This window comes from Nannospalax galili, unplaced genomic scaffold, assembly GCF_000622305.1.
Source record: "Nannospalax galili isolate Female #2095 unplaced genomic scaffold, S.galili_v1.0 scaffold171, whole genome shotgun sequence".
NCBI classification, from domain to species: domain Eukaryota; kingdom Metazoa; phylum Chordata; class Mammalia; order Rodentia; family Spalacidae; genus Nannospalax; species Nannospalax galili.
Window position 1 is genome coordinate 1,998,808 of NW_008329362.1, and position 19,707 is coordinate 2,018,514.

The 19,707-nt window shown below is 40.7% G+C and overlaps 1 protein-coding gene across 1 annotated transcript in view; it reads left to right on the forward strand.

Moving 5' to 3' along the window:
• The first annotated feature begins 8,399 nt into the window (after positions 1-8,399).
• Wnt2 (Wnt family member 2) overlaps positions 8,400-19,707 on the forward strand; it is a 42,357-nt gene continuing 31,049 nt past the window's right edge. Inside the window, exons 1-3 of the mRNA XM_008837234.3 lie at positions 8,400-8,913; positions 11,019-11,245; positions 16,477-16,754. Of these exons, the coding sequence (XP_008835456.1) occupies positions 8,831-8,913; positions 11,019-11,245; positions 16,477-16,754 (588 nt within the window). The 5' untranslated portion in view covers positions 8,400-8,830. The remainder of the gene's footprint in view (positions 8,914-11,018; positions 11,246-16,476; positions 16,755-19,707) is intronic.

Below are 19,707 nucleotides of genomic sequence, written 5' to 3' on the forward strand. Positions count from 1 at the left end.
TTTTCCAATTTAAGGCCAGGAAACCCTAGCTTTGATCATTTCCCTTTTCTTCTACTTGGCCTTGAGCACCCACTCATGTGTTTGGCACCAACAGATATGTTATTATCCTTTATGAAGCACCAGTATACATCCTTGGTCCATTTTATAATCAGAGTGTCTTTCTTTTTTTGACTCACAGTCCTTTAAAGGGCATGATTAAACTTCCTGTTAAAAACAGTATTTCAAGTCTGGGTTTTGTGGTTTCACTTTCCTAATTGCATCCTGATGAAGAAAATTTATTAGTTTTAATTAATCTCAATATATTTCTCTCTTGTCATGGTGGTTTTTATGGTATATTTATAAAGTACTTATATAAAATCATTAGGGTATTCTCATGTGTTTTACTCCCTAAGCTTGGTTGTTTTAGCATTTATATATAGTCTTATAATTCAAATCAAGTTACTTTTTGGATTATAGGACATAGGGCTCAAGATTAATGTTATTCATTCAGATACCTACTTCATTGCAAAATATTAAAAGAGCTTTTAATCCCTCTAGCCCCTATGCTTCATAAAATTACTTTGCATGCTAGTTGAAAGTCAACTTGGACCTACTTATATGGTTCTATTTTCTGACTCACTGTGCTGTTTCATTTACCTGTTTGTCTATATTTATACCACATCACCTTGCCCTGATTATTAAAGCTTTATAGGAAGTCAGCTGCCTATTCCTAATGCAAATCTTCCAAATTGTTTTCTATTTAAAACTATCATAAGCTGATTTCATTTTCAATATATTTTAGAATCAGCAGCTCAGGAACTTCATCTCTGCCTGAAAATCATTTAGATAACCAGGTCCTGGACTTCAAGCCTATGCAGTATTGGAATAGGATTGTAGTGGACACAAAAGTCAGTTTGTTTCGTGTGTGGAAAGATATGAACTGTTGTTGAAAGATATGAAAGAAAGACTATGAAAGGTTTTATTTTCTATAGATAGCAGCAATAATGTCTTTTATTTCCACTTGCTATTGTTATTTTCCTATCAAAAAGTAGAGTGTATTTCTTGCACTCTTAAATGTAGACAAGTTCTGTGCCTGCTTTGATACACTGTCTCTAACTAGCTTGTCAACATTCATTTCTTACTAAGAGTCCATGAGATACAGAGGGTCACTGAGCTTCCAAACATAGAAATACAAAAGCCATATGGAACCTTTAGTCCAGTCAGACTCAGGTGAACTATCCCAACTGCAACTATTTGGAGGATTTGAAGCAAAAATCACCAGCTAAGTCTAGTCCACAGAACTCTGAAATATGTTCATGTTTTAAAGCATTGAGTTTTGGGATGTTTTGTTATGCAGCAATAGATAACTGAAACATTTTATTAGTTATCTAGAATGTTACAATAATTATTTTTGACTTGCTAAAATGTAATATTATGTCATAATAATAAATTTTTATTCAATCAAAATATTTCCTAACATCACTTGAGACTTCTCCTTTAACCTATAGATCATTGCAAGCATGCTGTTTAGCTATCAAGAGTTTCTAGAGGTCTTTGTTATTCTTTCTCCTAATGATTTTTCATATCATTCCATTATTTTTCACTTGGTGCTGGTGTTGCTGAATTTTCTGTAACTTGGTGATTTTCCTTTGTACTTGTCTGTTACTGAAAGAGGGGTGTTGACATCTCTAGTTATAACTGTATTGGGGTACCTCTTTCAGTTCTGTTAAATTTTGTTTCATATGTTTTGAAGATCTTTTGTTTGGTGTATGCACATTTAGGGCTCTTTCTTATTAGCAAATTAATTGACCATTTGTCACTGTTATATCCTCATTATCCAGGTAATGTTTTTCCTAGGTATCTACCTACTTTGATATTGATATATCAATTTCAGCTTTCTTTTCATTAGATTTGCATTATTTATCTTTTATAACCTCTGTTTTCCACTTATATTTTTGTATTTGAAGAAAATTATTTTAGGGGTTATATAGCTGGGTGCTATGTTTTAAGCTATTCAGATCATCTTTCTAGAATCATTGCCTTTGAACTGCGTATGTTTTATGTTGGGATCCAGACCTACCATTTTAGTGTTGGATTCTACTTCTTTCTCTTAGTGTTTCATCCCTGTTTCCCCTTTCTGCTGCCTTTTGGATTTGAACTTTTTGTTTTATGTTAACTGTATCTTGGCTCTCTTTGTATGGTTTATTGCTGTATGGATTGTGCTATATATAATTTGTTAGTGTACTTGGAATGAAAGTTTTACCAATTAAAGTAGAATGTAGAAAATTATCACCATGTCAGTCTTTAATCTCTTTGTATTGTCCTTTCTTATTACCTCTGTATACAATGTAAACCCTGACATGTTACAATTTTTGCCTTCAACTATAAATTTATATATTTTTTCACTTCTTAGTTGTGCCATGTGCACAGGTGTGTACATGTTCCATGGGACATGTGTGTGGGTCAGGGAACAACTTGTTTTTGAGGCAGGATCTCTCTTGTTTCTGCCACTGAAGTGTGTTGTGTGCATCAGGCTAGCTAGCCTGTGAATTTCTGGTCAGTTCTCCTGTCTCTACCTCCTATCTCACTGTAGGAGCAATGACATTACAGATGTGTGCCATGGCATCAGGCCTTTTATGACAGTTCCAGGGATCAAACTCAGGTCATCAGCTTCTGCAGCAAGTATGTTTATCAACTGAGCCATCTTCCCAATCCTATCAAATTTTTTAAAGGACTGAAGAGGCCTAGAATACTCCATTGTCTTTTCTCAAAAATTTCTCTTGCTTTTCCTTCATCTAAATTCTTCAGGTTTTTGTTTATGTTGTTGTATGTGTTCATGTGTATGTGCAGGTATGTTTGCACATGATAGCAGGTAAAGGCCAGAGGTTGATGTCAAACATCTTCCTCAATTGCTCTGCACCTGTTTTTGAAATAAGGTCTCTCACTGAATTTGGAGCTCTCCAGTCTTGCTAGGCTGGCTGGCCAGAGGGGTCCAGGATCACTGTGGTTACAAACATAGTCCCTTGGCCTGGTTTTTACATGGGTGTTGAGAATGTGAAGTCAAGCCCTGATGCTAGCTTAGCAAGCATGTTACCAAATCAGCCATCTCCTCAGCCCACTTCATGTTCTTTTTGCAACATTTCTCTTCAGTTTTATTTAAAATATTTATTATTTTTATTTTATGTGTGTGTGTGCATTGCCCGCATGTAGGTAAGTGCAGCCATGTCATGCAATGCCCAAGGAGGACAGAAGAGGCTGTCGGATGCCCTGGGACTAGAGTTACAGGCAGTCGTTAGTTGCCATGTGGGTGCTGGGATTCGAACCCGGGCTTTCTGCAAGAACAGTCAGTGTTCTTAACCACTGAGCTATCTCTCCAGACCCTCCCTTCAGTTTTACAAACTTCTTTTAGCAGTTGTTTCCAAATAGGTCTGCTGGCAATGGAGTCTCCTTTTTTTTCTTTTCTGTGTACAGATTCTTTTCACTTTTATTCATGAAGAATTTTTCCCCTGGATATAGAATTGCAGGTTGATGATTCTTCCATTCTCCTTATCTTCATAATTTATGATGAGAAATCTGAAGACATTCACACTGTCATTTCCCTTTGCTTCTCGTACGTAATAAGAAATATTTGTAGTCACCTCGTTAGAAAATTTTTTGTCTTTGCAGTTGTGAGCAATGTTATTAGGTTGTGTCTTGGTATTACTTTCTTTGAGTTTGTCCTGTTTGGGGTTATGTGAGCAATAGAATCTTTACATTTTTGTCTTTGGCCAATTTTATAGTGGTTTTAGAGCGTTATTTCTTTAGATTGTTTTCTAAGTGAACTGTATCCCCTCTTCTCCTGGGAAGTGAATAGCAGGTTACACATTGGCCTTGTTCCAGAGATCCCTGAGGTCATTCCCTTTCAGTCCCCCCCCCCAACACACACACACAGACCGCTGTTGTTAGGTTAGATATTACTATTGATCTCACCTCCAGTTTCCTCTGTCTTCTTAATTTTGTGATTTTTTCCCTATCAGTGAAATAGAGATTTCAGTTATCATGTTTTTCAGTTATAAAATTTGTTTCCCCATTCCTTTTCCTGCTTCTTGCTGGGACCTTCTGTTGTGCATTTCATCCTTGCTTCTTAATGCTCCTTTATCAAGGCCTGGAGGGCCTTGATAGTGCCAACACTGGTTCTCTAGGCAATAGTTTTGCTTGATTATCTTTTCTTACTTGAATCAGAATGTTTCTGGTTCTTTGTGTGTCAACTAATTTTTGTTGTATCCTGGACATTTGGAAAATAATGTTAAAAGATTCTGAGTTAATTTAAATCATATATATAGATAATGTCTGTATTGTGGTTTTAGTTTACAGTCGACCCAGTTGGGTTCAGGCCACAAATTTATCATTTTTTGATGGGTTCTGGTTCTGTTATTTCAGTTTTCAAAGCCTTTGCAATAATATCCGTATCTTTCACGGATGAGCAAAACCCAGTGGCTTCTGCGGAACCTGGGTGGTGGTCTCTTACACTTCTGTTCTCAAAGTCTTCGGTATCATCTTTAAGCAGAGTCACATGTACACAGCTGAGCAGAATTCACACACAACTTCATGGGGTTGCTTCCTGTAGTTCCCAATTCTCCATGATTTTCCAGCTACTTTCTAGTTCTCAGAGTTACTCTTTTTGTTCCTCCAGTCTGAAATTGTTTCTCTAATTATCCTGCTTTGCCATATACTTGTAACTGTACTCATGTCTAGACTTTTCATATCCAAATGAACTTTTTTTATGTTTCTATATGCTAACTTTTTTAAAATTATTTACTTAATAACCACATACTTAGAAGAAGCATTTCATTACATCAGAATTGACATATTCAATAACAATTTTCTGAGCTAGGCTGCATCTCTTACAAAACTGGCTGTAGATTTTTAGGTTTACAGTTGAATTATTACAGTTATACAATATTGTACTCGGTGTAAACCTATAAGACATAAAATTAAATGAGGTTTTAACCGTTAGAGAAGATCTCCATTTCATTATTAAAATACAGAGTTTCACGCAGAAAACTACATTTTTAATGCAATTGACATTAAGATGTTTGCACATGCATTTCTAATCTCTATATATCAGATTATTACTAGTCACAGTCAGTTACTTTCTGAGCTCCTTGGCATCTGAGCACAGATATAAAGTCATCAGGTAGATTTCAATGTCCACTCAGTCATGAGCATTATTTTTAAGGCATAGCCTTTTATCCCATCACCTGTATCTCTAAAGTACTAAGTGAGGTCTTCACACATTGCTGAGCTATCACTTGGCTTCAGTGTTTCTTAACACTACATCTCACACAGCAGGCAATCTCTGCTAGAATTGCAGGACTTACCATGTGATGTAGCCCTGCTCACGGTGAATCCTCATGCAGGCTCCTCAGGATACCCTTGCCATAGCTACCAGTTTTCAGAAATTCTACTCTTCCAGTTTTGTCTGCTTCAGTGGCCACAAACTTTTCTCCCCTCCTTAACTGGGACTGCTTCCTGCTTTTCTTGAGTTCTATCTTCTTGCAGCCCAGAAAAAAAAAAAAAAAAAAAAAAGTGTTCTTCACAGAAAAAAAGCAGGGCATTCGTGAGATAGCTGGAGAATCCATCTCATGTTTTCCTTCTCTCAAGGGTCACAGTTGACTAATGCCTAAGAGCTATGCTTCCTATAGTTTTGCCCAGTTGTGTAGCTCTCCTCTATAGAAAAACTCAGGTGCCTATTGCCCTTTTGGGCTTGGAAGCCAAAGTCTTTGGCACCAATTAATTTAAATGCATGCCGAGATTTAAATGACTAATAGTAGAACTTATCCTTTGGTGAAGAAATGGCTATATTGGGGGTCACCACCTCAGGAAGAAACCAGCTCAAACTCAAAGACAAATGACTATATAGTCCCATTTTTAAAGGGTGGAGGTAGTTTGGTAGTAAATTGCCTTGGGAGATTAGACAAACAATGGATCTAACTAAGAAAATAGGCTGACTCATTTGGCTAAAATGCCATACTGAAGTTGCAAGCAAACTAACATTCATCTTGAGAGAGAGAGAGAAAAGAGCGAGAGCAAGAGCGAGAGTGACAGAGAAAGGGGGAGAAAGAGAGAATTGTGGTATGTATACTGTAAGTGAATTTTACACTCAATTCTAAGATTTCTCAGCAAAGAAAAACTGAAACATCAAGTTATTAAATCTAAAACATTGTAAATCCTGTCTTATCCATCTGCTATAGCTAGGCTGAAGTCATATGAAATGTACTTCACTACTTGTTAACTCTTTAGGATGGTGGTTAGTAATGACAAAAGAAAGGTTTGCTGTAACTTTTCCACCTACTTCTTTTGAGCATTTCTCAAGTACCTAAGTTAACAACCCATCTTCAAAGGGCAGGGTACATAAAAGACCAGCTAGTAGAAGAAGGAAGTCAGATCTTCTGGACAGGAGAAACTATGGGACTAAGTAATGGTTCATAAGTGACTAGGGGTGGAGTAGGGAGGAAAGTGGAATCACAGATCTGGAAGAGACCAGTCATCTGGTCCAGACTGCCTCCAGACAGGTCAGAATGGGTGTTTGGGTGGACCTTTTTCACGTCTGGTTTTAGCCTCTCTTGAACTTTTTTAGCCTTTCACCAAAACTGATTTGTCCTCTGCACTGCATGTGGTGTTTCTTATGAAGCTCTTTGGGGAGGATTTAATTGGCTCTGAGGCTGGTCCATCCCTTTTCTAGGAGGCCTTTTTCAGGTTTAGGTCATTCCATTGGCTTCACCAGCAACTGAAGGGCAGGTCTCCTGGCCATATAATTCTCTGGGCGGAAAGGAAGGGATCTTAAGCTGATGGTCACACTCCATGTATTTCTAAAGGCCCCTGAGCTGTGAGGACAAGATGTGCCCGCATGGGTGGAACATCTGAGCCGGTGTTTTAAAGCATATAGCCTGCTGACCTTCCCCAACATTCATATCCATAGCCTTGTTTTAGTTACTACTAGAAGTGAAACTTGGGCAAGGCATGGTTCCTCAGTGGTCAGCCTTTGCTTCAATCCGCCCCGAGGGGCTGAGTTTACTTTAAGAACCTGTGGAACAGAGGCCAGTAGAGGTAACATTTATCTTATGTCTCGGCTTCCTTCAGGAAAAAGGTTCGTGACCACAAATTGAAGTGCACATGGTATTGCTGTTGGGAGCGACCCCACCCCTCCCGCCAGCGTGCACCGGTCCTCAAAGCAGCAGTGCACCCCCTCCCTCACCAGTGAAGACCTAGCAGAACTTCCCCTGGGTCGCAGCCCAGCGATACGGAGCTGCCCTGGCGCAGAGCCCTGCTCTTCCCGAGTCGTGGGTGGCGCGGTGCTTGTTTCCCTCTCCTCCCTTTCCGGACCCAAAAGGGGATGTATCTGGGTCAGCCTGGGAGGGGCCGGACCTGCCACGGACCGCGAGGGGGAAGGGGTGGCGATGACAGCATCTTTCAGGTTTTTGGCATCTCTGGGCTTCGCCTCGTCCAGCCTGTCACCGCGCTCGCGCTGGGTGAGAGCTGAAGTTCTAGAGGTTCCCAGCCCAAGAGGTGGGCGGGATGGGGGTGGGGAGTACTGTCTTTCCTATGGTCCGCCCCCCAATATACACAATGACCATCCCCCCCCCAAAAAAATAAACCCACACTATTATTCCCCAGGGCACGCTCCTGGGCGGTGGTGGGTCCCTCGCCCCCGGAAAAGAGCAATGGAACAGTTCACGGTCGCCGCGAGTTCCTGGTCTTCCTTCCTTTCCGGTGATAAACCACGGGGCTACAAGCCAGTTGCTTCTCCACATGCTCCACCCTCCTGCCCAAGCCCCTATCTTGGCTCTATGAGAGCCCAAGTCCGATCCTGAGTCCCTGTACCTGGCCGGGAGCACAGACTGAGTACCCTGGCGGTGATAGGTGCAGCCCAAGCCTGGCGCAGATGTCTGGCTGCCTAGGATCCTCTCCCTTTCTCTACGTGAGCTACAGCGCTGGGGAGGAGCTGCGTGTGCAGAAAAACTGCTCCTTCCCAAGCTGAAACTGCTGGGTGAGGTCTCCAGAGTCCCAGCTCATCTCCCTCCCGCCCTTAAGTACGGGACACAGGGATCAAGGCCGTAGGTCTTCATTCGGAGGCCTGGCCCATCCCTTGGCAACCTTGCTACACAGACACTGCAGCTCCAAATTCACTAGTGTTCTATCACCCAGTGTTGAAAGCAATGAGATGAGAATCATTCCTGGATTCTTGTATCCTATGCGCTGTTATCTCCTCATCCTTCGCCCTTCTCCTCACGCCTTCCCCACGTTGCGTGATGAGAGACTTCAGCTTGCCAGAGAATAGGTTTGCCTATGTGGAACGCATCTTCGGGTGCCCCAGCCCACTGATGCTCCTTGGCCAGGAACTTCCCTGAAGGCGCGTGCCTCCACAGTGCTTGGGCCACCCAGAGCAGAGGTGTTTCGACCCCTCTCACCCCGAGCTGTCTCTTGCCATCCTTTCATCCACTCCTCTATAAAACCCGGTGCCCCCCGCCCCGCTCGGAGCAGCGCCCCCTTTTTTGGCTGCGCCGCGCCGGGAACAGAAGGGGCAGGGGCGCGCAGGAGGCACGCAGAGCTCGCGGGCTGCCGCGCTCGCCACGCCTGGGGAATTGGGCTGTGGGCGAGGCGGCCCCGACTGCCCTTTATCGCTTGCTGGGCTCGTCTTTTGAAACTTTATCAGTGACTCTCAGCACTAGCCGCAGACGCGAGCGGGGGGCGGGGGCGCAGAGGCGCCGGCAGCAGAGACGAGGCGCTCCCGAAGCTGAGCGCTTCTGCTCTGGGCACGCATGGCGCCCGCACACGGAGTCTGACCTGATGCAGACGCAAGGGGGTTAATATGAACGTCCCTCTCGGTGGAATCTGGCTCTGGCTCCCTCTGCTCTTGACCTGGCTCACCCCTGAGGTCAGCTCTTCATGGTGGTAAGTCCACGCATACGGGCGCGGTGCTGATGGATTGTTGAGATGGGAGTGGGGACCCTACTGGTCACAGAGACCCTTCCTGGCGGTGCTTCCCAGCCCTGGCAGTTGTGGATTCTGGCGCAACCCGCTCTTACCGCAGAACCTCAGCTGAACCCCTTCACTTTTCTCAAAACCATTTTAGCTTTGACAACTCAAAAAAAAAAAAAAAAAAAAAAACATGCCCCTCAAAGGAGAGCTTTAATGTTGGTTGTTGGATCCAGCTGAGCTGAGCGAAGGCAAATTCAGCCAATTTCTTATCCCGCAGAGAAAAGTGCTAGCCTGATCTCTACCTCTAGCACAGACTTTGTGTGTGTGTGTGTGTGTGTGTGTGTGTGTGTGTACGTGTGTGTCTGTGTGTCTGTATGTCTGTGACTTTACCTTGAAAACTACAACTGGCACCCCCGCCCCCGCCCCTGCCCTGGCGTCCTCAAAAAACTGCCTCAAGATAAATCAATTCAGGCAGTTGGAGTTGTAGAGCCCAAAGCGTGGATTTTTGTATTATTTCCTGTCCTTCCACATTCCTAGTGCTTCATCCTAATGAGGCAGAACATGTGGCTACCTCCAGGTAAGGACTGCTCCTTGATGCAAAATTACTGGCACTGAGGTGCCCAAGACAGTATAAAGCGCGACTCTGCTACTGTCCTTTGTATGTTGATTTATGGTTTATTTTACACATTGATGGCGCCTTCATTGGTCTTAACATTGTTAAAAGTTCCAAAGGCAGATAGATTATCTGCCCATTCCAAAATTCTAACCCCATCTCTCAAAGTTCTGACCTTGGAAAGGGATGGAGTTGAGTGTTCTCTAAGTTTCTTGTACCTAAAAGTTCCAGAAAAGATATTAGAATACTCTACCTAATCTGAAAGATTGGCTATCGTGGGCTATTTTCTTCTTCCTCCTCTTTTAAAATCTGACAACAGTAAGGAATCTCAGCCAAAAGCTGCAGGGTTGGGGGAGGGGTAGGAAGATATTGGAGCTCTTCAAAGGTTCAAAGCAAAGAATCTATGATAAGGGGTACAGTGACTTCCTAAGCCGCTCTGAACAGGAAGGTGGTTCACCTTGACATTGCTGACACCAGATCAAAGATTGATTTATCAGACTGACCATTTTTCAATAAAATGACTTTCTGTTTCTGTGGGTGTATAAATATTGTTTATTGCTCAAACATTTTGTCACATTGTCTCTCAGCTGTCACTTAAATATATATTTTTTGAAGTCACAGCTGTAACAATTTTATGATCATATAAAATAATGAAAATACAAGAAAAAGACATTCTCCTTATTTGATTGCTTCAAAAGACACCTATGGCAGCTTGGGTTATATAAAAGGTACCTTTCTAAACATTTCACAACTAATAGAGAACATCTGGGTAGGGATGATGATGTAATTTTTTGTTAAAGTTTCTTTTCAAAAAGTACTTTATGGAGCTATAACGCTGATTTTTCCAAACATTTAATGTCCTTGATAACAATAGAAAGAATTTTTTCCAAAAGTTTTCTATAAAAGCCAAAAGGAGCTAGAGAATGGAACCATTTAAAGGATTCTTTAGTATGGAAAGAATGGCATGTCCATAAGCAGAATGTAGCATCAGCTCCCACCAGGTGCTGATAAGATAGATGCAGACAGTTTTTAAGACATTAGGTCAAACAAATGGGAGTGAGGGACTTTTAAAGGTCAGCTTCCTCCAAAGCCAAGTGCAGACACATGGCGTCACTAAGAGCAGAGTCTTCTCTGAAAGTCTTTAAGGGTTCTCCCCAAACACACTGCCCCCACCCCTTCAAGTCCTCATCTGCCTGCCTCTACCTCTGCCTCCCTGCCCAGAACATCTCATCTGGTGGCCTCAACTTCAGGAGACAGTCATCACTCCATTTGGCAGCACTTCTACCAGCTCTCTCACCATGCCTCCCTTGCCTGCTTCTCCACTGAATTAAAATTAAATAACCCTTGCCTATTAATGTTACGAAGGGACAAAGAATCCATATTTGAATAGTGCTTTAAGTTATGGTCTCTTAGGGATCACAAAGCCCAGCCCGTGTATTCATATTACTTTCACCCCTCTTTACAGGTACATGAGAGCTACAGGTGGCTCCTCCAGGGTGATGTGTGACAATGTGCCAGGCCTGGTGAGCCGCCAGCGTCAGCTGTGCCACCGACATCCAGACGTGATGCGTGCCATTGGCCTGGGTGTGGCTGAGTGGACAGCAGAGTGCCAACACCAGTTCCGGCAGCACCGCTGGAACTGCAACACTCTAGACAGGGATCACAGCCTCTTTGGCCGGGTCCTCCTCAGAAGTGAGTCTCCTGCCTCCACCAAGCTCCCCTTCCACTTGCTCATTTGCCTTAAGGGCATTCTGTGCACTAGGTTCATTCCTGGGGCAGCATCTCTGGTCACAGATGAGGGGTGAGACAATCAAAGAACTGTCTTATAAGCCAGTGGTAGTGCAGGCTGAGAGGCCACAGGCTGGTGTCTTTTCACTGTTTGTTCTGTCTATCACTTCAACACTGCATGACCCTCTAAGATCAGATTTTATCTCTAGGAAAAAAGCAACCATAGGGCTCTTTTGACCACTAAAAAAGAAATCATTCTGAGACTTGAACTTTCCAGAAGAATTTGATCTGAGGATCAGGACAGAATGCTCAAATCTTTGGCCAGCCAAAGTGTGTTGCTATCTATATTTTATTTTTAAAAAACACAGTGAAAATGTTATAAGAAGCAGAGATCAATCGCTCCCCCCACTCTTATTTGGTTAACTTGGCCAGGGTCACTGTGTATCTAATTTAAATGGTGTTTTCAAGATATTATAAATTCTATAGTCGGGAACTAGCACCTTGCTCAATGCCTATGTATTACAGTTCCATTCACTTGTTACAGTGAATGAGTGGAGGAACTTGTAGTGAGCACCTATTACTTTTCCAGCTACATTTTAGGCAGTACAAATATCTATGGAAGAGAGGGAGGGCTAGGGATCATGATACACAGATTTTCTTTCTCTTAGGAAGAGACATAATTTTTCTAATTATGTAATAACTCTCTTTACATTTGTAAATATTAAAAGCAAGATAGTGATTTCTTAGTATATAACTAGAGAAAATTAATTAAAAATCAAAATTTATGTTTGAGGCTGGAGAGATGGCTCAGGAGTTAAGAGCACATATTGCTCTTTCAGAGGACCTGACTTCTGTTCTCTGCAACCATGTCTAGCAGCTCAAAACTGCCTACATCATTCCAGGTTCTGGGGGATCTGATGCCCCTGGCCTCCTCAGACACTTGCACTTGTATGCACATACCCACACAGAGATACACACATACACACATAAATAAAATTTTTAAATAAATCTTCAAAAACTTTATTTTAAAAAATTGTTTTCAAATAATACTCATCAATTAAGCTGGCAGCAGTATCATTCTTCAAGAAGTGACTCGACCCATTTGTTAGTGGGAAATCTGACTAGAAATACAACAGTTTATGTGCAAAGCCCAGAAACAGAGAACTTTACACTTGTTTTTGCCCATCCCACTCCCCCTTTCCCAAGAAATTGTCCAGGCTGTGCACTTGGTAATACTTAACAGAGGGTGTTTCTATCATGTAATCATCACAGTGCTAGGGTTTTATGAGGCCAAATGCATAACTGAAAGTCTCTAAAATCCCCCAAGGGCGTAGTGCTCTCACTCCTAGAGTATCCCTAAAGTTAATTTACTGCGATATTCTGCACTTTTATTCTCTCATTTAAGAACTATATTCTTCTGCATTCCTTTTGGAGTTTCAATATGACATCGCAAATTTTTTAAAAGATAATAGAAATTTTCAGCTTCTTGGAATTTTAAGACTTCACCTAGATTAGCTCACCAGTAAATCAATTAGTGCTGGACCTTGTCAAAGAGAATTTGCAAATATCCATCACAAGTACTCTTGGGCTGTACTAGCTGTGGGCTCTCACTGGTTGAAATATATAAGGATTTTTCTTTTGCAGTGTTCACCATCATTTCTCAGTAATTTTATATTAGAGGAGTTTCTTATTTATAAAATGATAACCACAGATCCATTAAGCTCTTGGCATATTGATGGGTTAAAAAAAGCCTTCAAATCACAATCGTTCTTTAATTGAAAGAAAGCAATTAAAATGCTTCTTCTAATCTGTTATATTTGGGTGTGGGGCACATGTGTGTGTAAGTCTGAGGACAACTTTCCAGATTCAGTTTCTCCTTCTACAGAGGGATCCAGGAATCAAACTCAGCCTTTACCCACTAAGCTGTCTCACTGGCCTGAAAGGAAGCTGTTGTGACAAGTGACCCAAAAGATGGCATCTCTGCCAAAACTGAGGGATCATTCATAAAATACTTTGTAGAGCTGATGAGAGAAAAGAGGTTATACTGGGAGAACATTGAACTAATTTAGTGAAGGTCTCAGGTAATAAGAGATTCCAACTGGCACTCCATTCAGATTTTGATACTAAGCACTTTACCAAAGCACTCAAAACTTAAAACATGCTACATGATTTCATTCTACTCTTTACAGAAGGCAAGTTCCTTCGCAGATTCCTGTGACTGTCACTGATGATTTTCTGTTGGTTAGAGGAAGGCTGAATTTGGCCTAAAGCCGCTTATCCTGGAAATGATCATGAAATTCCAATGAAACTATCCAAAGACTTTTTACAGTTAATTGCATGGAGGGAAATTTCAATCTTAGAGTTGTGAAGAACTCTCCTTTGGAACGCTAAATGTATTTTTAGATGATCAGGAAAGACCTAGAGGAGAACATGATTGCTACTATAGTATCCCAGGATCATAGAGAGATGGAGATGCCTGCTGTGCCCTAGAGAACCAGTGTAAGGTAGAATGTGCTAAGAACATTTGGAATTTACCATTTCAATAGACGGTAGTCACCTGTAGAGAAAACGCAAAAATATTCTTTTAAGTCGACACATCTGGCATTCTAGAACAAGGCTTAAGCAACAAAAAGTGATTAGGTCTCATCCTTGTAAATGTCAAGAGAAAAAAAAAAGAAGGAAAAGGAAATGAAAGGGAAGAAAGAAAAGATAAAAAGAATTTTTTAAAAAAAGAGCTAGACAATCCATAACCCTCAAGAGACTCTCGCTCTAATGTTTTGCCTTCCTGAGTAACACTCTCCCAACCCAAACAATACCCGTGCACCCAACAGACATTTCTTGATCATCTCAACCCAAAAAGGGAGGAACTTCAATAGTTACACATCAGAAAGTATCCATATCATCATTTTGATTTGGATTTTGTCTCATTTGTGAGAATCACAAGAGAGAATCAGAAAAAAAGAAAGAGAAAAAAGAAAATCAGTTTTTCTAAGAAGAGGCCAATGACCAAAATTTGTTTTGTTACAAAGCCAGTTCTAGAATGTGCTACTATTTCACACATAGCATTTTAGTGATTCATCTCAAATACTTAACTGAAAACATCTTAAGGCCATATCTACACGATACCAAAACATCTGGAGGTAAGACAAAAAGTCACGTGTGAAATTTTTATTTAAAGAAGCAAACATCTAGACATTAATTAATGTTTTAATAATAGCAAATATTTAGAAAGATAATGTTTTTCTTTGGAAATTATTTCAGAATTATAGCAAATTATGATTTTTGTTGTCATTTGGCCAACGAGTTAATGTGATTCTTCACTACTTACACAAGGATGAATTCTACACTTAGAAGATCTCTCTACTGCTTTCAAAATACTGTCTGATCACTGATACACCATGGTCCATGTCATCCATGCTTTCCCTGCTCATAAAATTTATCTTCTCCCTCAAACTATGAAGGTAGTGATAAACACATTAAGCATTTATGATTATTTCCCATATATAACATCTATAAATAAATATACTAGACTTGAAGTCCAAAACTAGGATAAAGAAGATGATGAGCACAGAATTTTTCTAAACTGTAAAATTAACATGTAATAAAATTTTTATTTATCTAAAAGTCACTAACTGAGATGAAGCCATGTTTGAATCTACTGGTCACCCCATCTCAGTTCCTCTTTATCTCGAGAGCACTACCTGCTACCTGTGACAAATGCTCATCTGATTATACCTGAGTACAGGGCATAACTGTTCTTTATTTTTGGTAATTAGAAGTTTGGAGGGAGATATTTTCAAAAGACTGAGGTAAGTGTCATTTAATATGGTGTAGATATGTGTTCGCAATTTTTAATAATGAGCCTAGCAGAGCAAATATTTCGAGGGATGCACAATAAATTTTAGTACTGAATGACAAATGGAAACAAGCAAAGCTTCCATGCAAAAAGGCAGTTTGTTCTTCCAGCTGTGTGGTTCAAAATGTCACACGCGTCTTGACGTGTTGAATCACCAACGGTTCTCTACTTTCTGCCTTGGATTGACATTAGCTTGTCCAGCTTCTATTTTGATTGTTAATATATTTGCTGCAGCAACCATTAATAAAAAGCCATACTAATAACAATGAAATACAGCTCCACTTGAAAAACGAGGTGCACATGGACCCTAAAGAGCCTTATATCTGTCACTATACCACAACACCGTGTTATGAGTTACTACAGATTATTAAAATAATTTAATGTAGTTTTTGCACTGAAATATGTACCTTTCAGACTGTAAGTGAAAGTAGCCTGCTCTCTAATAAAGAACAATTCTGAGAAAGTACCCCAAAGAGTTCTTGCCCAAGTCTAATTATAGGTGGTAAATTTGTTTCCTTCCAGAAAAACCAAAAAAAAAGCTTTTCACTGTCTTTTACCCAATACCACTGATTAGTGCAGGTGTTCCAGAAGAAAGCAAAATCACCTTAATAGCTAAACAGAGTATGTAACTCAAGGATATTGCATATTGCCTTCAACAATCTCTCAATTACTTGTGAAAGTTGATGGCAAGCCAAAGCTCTCCAGTGTTAACGCCAGAGGCTGGTGGCTGACTCAATTCTCTTCCCATTTCAGTCCCTAGATTTCCTGAGTTCAGTATTTCAGGGTCAGTATGTTAAATGCACCTGAGTGTCCTCAGTAACATCTAGAGGTTTGCAAGTGTTTTTGTTTGTTCTGGCCTCCCGCTCTTGAGCTCAAGCAATTCTGCCCCTCAGCCTCTCGAATAGCTAAGACTATATTCTCATTCCATGGTGTCCATCTTGAAAGCTTTTTTCCAAGCTGTGATATCACAAGTCCTGGACCATACAAAGGAATGACTGATAGACCTGTAGAATCCAGACTGTATTTCATAGATGAAGAAACTTGGGTGAGTGGTGCCAGTTCCCCTGTCCTGGGACACCAAGGGATCAAGTTAAATGTTACTTGTTGAAACCAGGAGCAAGGGCATCTTTTATCTTTTATACTCTGTATTTAAGAAGAGTTGGCTAATCGATATTTAAATGGACAGAAACCTACATTAGGTATAAATGACTCATATTAAAGAGAGACTCTCAGCCCTAGAAAAGAATCCTAGATTACCATAGAAGATGAAGTCACCGTGTGAAAGTTACTCAGATCTAGCACTTGCTGACCACTTTTAAGAAAAGCATTTTTGTTTCAGGTAGTCGGGAATCTGCCTTTGTTTACGCCATCTCCTCAGCTGGAGTTGTATTTGCCATCACCAGGGCCTGTAGCCAAGGAGAATTAAAATCCTGTTCCTGTGATCCAAAGAAGAAGGGAAGTGCCAAGGACAGCAAGGGTACCTTTGACTGGGGTGGCTGCAGCGACAACATTGACTATGGGATCAAATTTGCCCGAGCGTTTGCAGATGCCAAGGAAAGGAAAGGGAAGGATGCCAGAGCCCTGATGAATCTTCACAACAACAGAGCCGGAAGGAAGGTATGGAACACTACCCTGCTCATTTAATGACCCCGAGGCCTTATGACTGACTCAGACAGACCTTATCTTAAGATTTCCTAGAGTTACTCAAATGCTGTGTAGTCATAGCTTCCCACTGACCTCCAGTCCAGAGCCACTTGTTCTAAAGAGTACCACCAACCACCAATGAAACATCCCCAGCCATGCTCCTCTATCCTTCCCACAGCTGAGCTTAAGGAATCCACTGATTGCTTTGAGCACTATAATGAGTCAAGTATCTTATGGTCCTTCTGGATAGTCTAGGCAAGAGAATCAACTGCCAGATAGGGCTTCATCTCACATAGCAATGGTATATTGAATATTTCTGTCTAAGGAAAAGCAATACCCAGATCATCTTCTCCTAAACATTCTGTGAAAACAATTTACTAGGCATGGTTGGTCAGCTTCTTCTGAATTCGGAGGTGCTTTCTTTGGGAGCCAGAACCAGCTCCAGCTGTAAAACCTCCACCTTACAGTTTTTTTGTACTGGATGAGTAATAGAACCAGAGGAAGACCCTTATCCTCTCATTCTGATAAGCCTCCAGGGTCATGGGTATGTGATCAGTACTTACGTTCAGACATCCATTTGTTAGATGAGGAAACTGAGGTCTTCAAGGTACTGACTATGAACCAGTAGAGAAGACAGGACTAGAACTCAGGTTTCAACTCCTAGGCCAGGGGGTATCTCAACCTAGGATTAAACTGCTTCAAGGCCAATGTTCAGATTCACTGATGAACTAGGACGGTCTAGATGACCAGAATAACAAGAGAACCGAAATGTTGCTGTCTATACCTTTGTGTAGAAAGCTGAACCAAATAAAATATGAACACATAAACAAATGAACAACTACAATAATAAATAAACCACAAATATAATAAAATATAAACAAATATTTGATCTGAATCATTATGAGATAATCTAATTGCCAATAGAAACAGACAACTATACAACATAAAAATGTGCATGATATTAATATATAAATACAAGCATAAAATTGAAAGGTGTTGGGGGACTATATGAAAAAGTAAAGGATGCAGATCTGCTTTGCTGAAATACTTTAACTGGCCTCCCGAAAAGAACAAATTTCATTTAAAAGAAGTTGGAGAGAAAGGACTTGTACTTAGCACATAAACTAAGATGAGTGTGACCTGAACTGTTTACAAATAGTACCTTTCTTGAACTTTAAACATCAACATTCTTTATTTTCATGAATTTATGAACTTATGGTGACTACTGCCAAGAATATAGACTGTGGTTATGCAATGCTATGATTGGTAATTGCTGTTTGTGCAATGACTTAGATAAAAAGAATTTACACTGACCTTTGTTTTGACATCAATAGAGCACATGTAAGTTATAAAGTGTGGTGTCTTTGACAGGAGCATGCTGCTTAATTATTCAAATAGGATACAATAGCTATAGTCCCCTATTTGGAAAGATAAGGGTATATGGCCTTATACTGTATCCAAAGAAATGCTGACTTATCAAAATACATGTTAAATTTCTATAAGAGGTCATTAGACACTGAATAGGTCTAATCTTCAAGACAATAGATCTTACCTATTGTATTCTAGGCCATACATAAATGTTTAATGTAAATCACATGATTGTTCATTGTGTAGAGGGGAACAGCTGTCAGGCCTCAGATATTCTCCTGCCTACTCTGCAAAACTTAGAAGGATACTTTTGATTGGAATAAAAGTGCACATGCTGACTTTTAAAAATGTGGCTTTAATTAATGGTGGGTGGGCAGACTTTTTCAAGGAGATGCATGATGTCAGTGAATATGAACGTTAATGAGAGTAAATGTATTGAGATAAACATGCGTCTCTAATTCTCTTCTTGCGGTCATTAGACCCCCAGTCCCTACTCCCCCTTCATACCAGCAGAAGGTCTGTGGAATCAAAATGAGAACAGGCTGGGCTCATGTTTGAAGTCAGACCTCCTGTGCTAAGCCTCCAACTGACCCAGCCCTAGAAAACCCCAGCCACCCTGGTTGATAGCAGCATCGGTCCAGTTTTTTTCCTTCTTTGTACTTTTTAGTGCTTTCAACTTGCCTGATAGGAACATCTTCTGCATTTAAAACTGGAAGTAATGATAGGGAGGGCGGGGTGTAATACATTTTACTTGAAGGAAAGGCCATCTGTTTCAAGATTTTTCTCTTTAGCCAATGCTAAGTCACAATTCAGTGCTGACATCCATATCAGGCCTTTATTTCCCCCACAATAATTCAATGGTTTGATTCATTTATTACAACAGCTGGTTAGAGCACCCTCGTGTGTCTCTGTGCTGCAATGCCATTTAAATCTCTGCAATATTATTCATCCTAATCACTGTTCAGCAGAGTTTATAACAATTTTTTTTCTTTTATAGTCACTTGAGACTCATCTTTGATTGAGTCTAGTTTTCTACTTCCAAATAGAACTAAAAGAATAAGTCCACTTGTTTAAGAGCATTTTTTCAGGAGAGAAACCCCACAGCTTCTCCCAGCTGCTCTTTGTAAGCCTGAAGAAGTCACTCTGTGAAGACATGAAAGTTATATTAAGCTAGGTTTTGGGGAATGACCTGAAAAAGATACCTGGTCAAGAGCCACAATTTGTTTCCTTTCGTGAGCTTGCAATGGGCTTTTTAATTAGTCCACACTGTCTTCTAGGAAGAACTAATAACAGTTCTTTAAATTTTCCTAGGAGAATCCAAATCAGAATAATTCACGCATCTAATCAAATATTACCGTCATTCCAGAACTTTCCATAAGAGTAAGAGTTTCCATAAGAGAATCTATAAAGCCAGGCACGGTGGCACACGCCTGTAATCCCAGCACTCGGGAGGCAGAGGCAGGCAGATCTCTGTGAGTTTGAGGCCATCCTAGTCTACAAAGTGAGCTCCAGGCCAGCTGGGGATACAGGGAGACCCTGTCTCAAAAAGACAAAAAAA